The 2500-nt window shown below is 47.8% G+C and overlaps 1 protein-coding gene across 1 annotated transcript in view; it reads right to left on the reverse strand.

Moving 5' to 3' along the window:
- The window catches only part of otogl (otogelin-like), a 97123-nt gene that overhangs the window by 52560 nt on the left and 42063 nt on the right, over positions 1 to 2500 (reverse strand). The window contains exon 25 of the mRNA XM_063196331.1: positions 2332 to 2470. Within this exon, the coding sequence (XP_063052401.1) occupies positions 2332 to 2470 (139 nt within the window). The remainder of the gene's footprint in view (positions 1 to 2331; positions 2471 to 2500) is intronic.

The following is a 2500-nucleotide window of genomic DNA, read 5'->3' on the forward strand; positions in this document are numbered from 1 at the left end:
GAATGGGAGAAGAGTGAGTGAGTGAGGGAGAGAGAGGAAGGGAGAAAGAAAGGGATGAGGTGCGGGATGAGAAAGAAAGCGATAGGAAAAGAGATGAAAGAGAGAGAGAGCGAGCGAGAGAGAGGAAAAGAGCGAGAGTTTAAAAAATGCTATGGGCGTTAGAGGAATATAAGGGAAGAAACATGCAGTAAAAGGGTGAGAGAGGAAGAGACACCAAAACAGACAGAGACAGATCGATAGGAGGAAAGAAGAAGAGCAATTAAGAACAGTAATTAAGAGCAGCAGCAAAGAGCAGAGAGGAGAGGTGGATTAAGAGGGAACGAGAGAGAAAAAATGACTGAAGAAAAGAGAAAGAGCAGGATGGTGGGAAAACTGAGATGAGAAGGAGAGTGAGAGAAACACATGGGGGCAGTCTGGAACAGAGCAAGAAAGTCTGAAGGATTTTGTACGGCTCTACACAAGGGTGGGGCTCTTTGCCACTGTTTGCTGAAGATACACATGCACACGCATACATGCACACACACACACACACACACACACACACACACACACACATACACTCTCTCTCACACACACACACACACACACACACACACACACACACACACACACACACACACACACACACACACACACACACACACACACACACACACACACACACGCACACACACACACGCACGCACACACACACACACACACACATAAACAAAGTACAACGGAAATCCCCAATTACCAAATAGTTATCCATTGTTCAATCTTAATGTCATTCTCCCTCTAGTTCTCGTTCTCCTTCTCTTTCTCTCTTTCTCTCTCTCTCTCTCTCTCTCTCTCTCTCTCTCTCTCTCTCTCTCTCTCTCTCTCTCTCTCTCTCTGTCAGAAACACAACCATTCTTCCTGTTTTTGTTTTTCTCATCTCATGTACCTTTTTTTGCTCTCTTTGTCTCTTTCTCCTTCTGTCCCACTCTCCGTGTGCCAGTCTCTTCTCCAAATGACACCACTCTGTCTGTAGTGTACAGCCCCATGGGACCTCTCTCACAAGACAACAAGTCATCCTTTCATCCTGCCATCAGTCCTCTACTCAGACGTCAAATGGAGCATCCTTTGTCTGTGTCCTGATCTCTGCGGAACCTCTGATGAGTCCTTGGTTTACCTCCGGGGGACCCTGGCTGCTCTCTGGTCAAAGTGGCCATCGGAGACATCATCAACATGGCGGCTCATCCCACCTCTCCGTACAGTGCAGCACACGACACAGCCATCCAGAACACGTTCCAGTCTGCTACCCAGCGAAGAACTAGCCAGGCCGCGCCCTCCAAGTGACGCAACACCTTCGGCGTTGCAAATAGTCAGGTCAAGAGCAATGCAAGTACTTTCTGAGTTCCCGAAAATATGGGAACTCCTTTCACTGTGTCAGGAAGCAAACAACCATCAGCAAACCAAGGGAGGCGGGTTAACCATGCCGTTTGGGGAAATGTTAATTGTTATGCTCTTGATCAGACCAAGTCTCGAAGAGATTTGAACATTGACGATAATCAGGCTAGCGAAGACCAGTTTGGTCCTCTGCCCACTGAAAACAATGTTCCAGTCCCGTGCCCACCTGTGCCAAGGCCTGTATCAATCCCCTACTCAGCAGCCTTGCTGGATCGGGTTTGTGAGGGACACACCTACTGCCCACCGTTGGTGTGGGTCTGGTGCCTGTTTTCAATATCTTGCACACTTAACTCTGTAAAGTCTTTATTATACGCATACCTGTATCTACATGCAGTGTAATTATGCAGTTATGTCTACATACAGTCTACTCATGTGTTCAGAGTTCATGTACTGTACAGTCCTGGATGACAATACCAGAGACAAGAGCACCTTTGAGCTGCTAAACCTAAGGTGGTGGCCAAGTAAGTCATACAGGACTCACCTTGACCGGATACCACCATGGCTCAGATTAACAATGCAAACTTGATAATATACTTCAATGTATCCACCTTCTTATCGACGGTTACAAATACGGTGCCATTTCTATTCTGTTAGCAGTTGCTAGTGCTAAATCATTCGGAAGGTGCTATACATGGGTTCTAAATTTTGTTTATAACCTGACTGCGCGAACCTAGCTGTGCACAACTCCACCTCTGATTGTTGGAAACCGCTGTCCGGCAAAAATTAGCTCACGTGGTTGGCTGCCAGTGTTTTGCCCCTCCTCATAACATCATGTTGATAAACACTGAGAACCCATGTCTAGGCAGCCTGACTTGAACTAGCAGACTGGAAATGCTGTGGGAGCATGAGACACATAGAAATGGGTGGGGTTAGTGGGCAGGGCAGGTGGATAGGACTCACCTTGAGCAGGTAGACCTGGCAGTCGCTGGCGTAGTCGTACTCGAGGCCGTCGAAGGTGTGGTAGTGCCGGTCGCTGTAGATGGTGCAGACGGCAGGGCAGGGGGAGTAGGTGCAGTTGAAGAAGCCGTGGTGACATACGCTGTTACAGAATGAGGAGTAATAAGTCATT

This window comes from Engraulis encrasicolus, chromosome 4 (genome assembly GCF_034702125.1).
Source record: "Engraulis encrasicolus isolate BLACKSEA-1 chromosome 4, IST_EnEncr_1.0, whole genome shotgun sequence".
NCBI classification, from domain to species: Eukaryota; Metazoa; Chordata; class Actinopteri; order Clupeiformes; family Engraulidae; genus Engraulis; species Engraulis encrasicolus.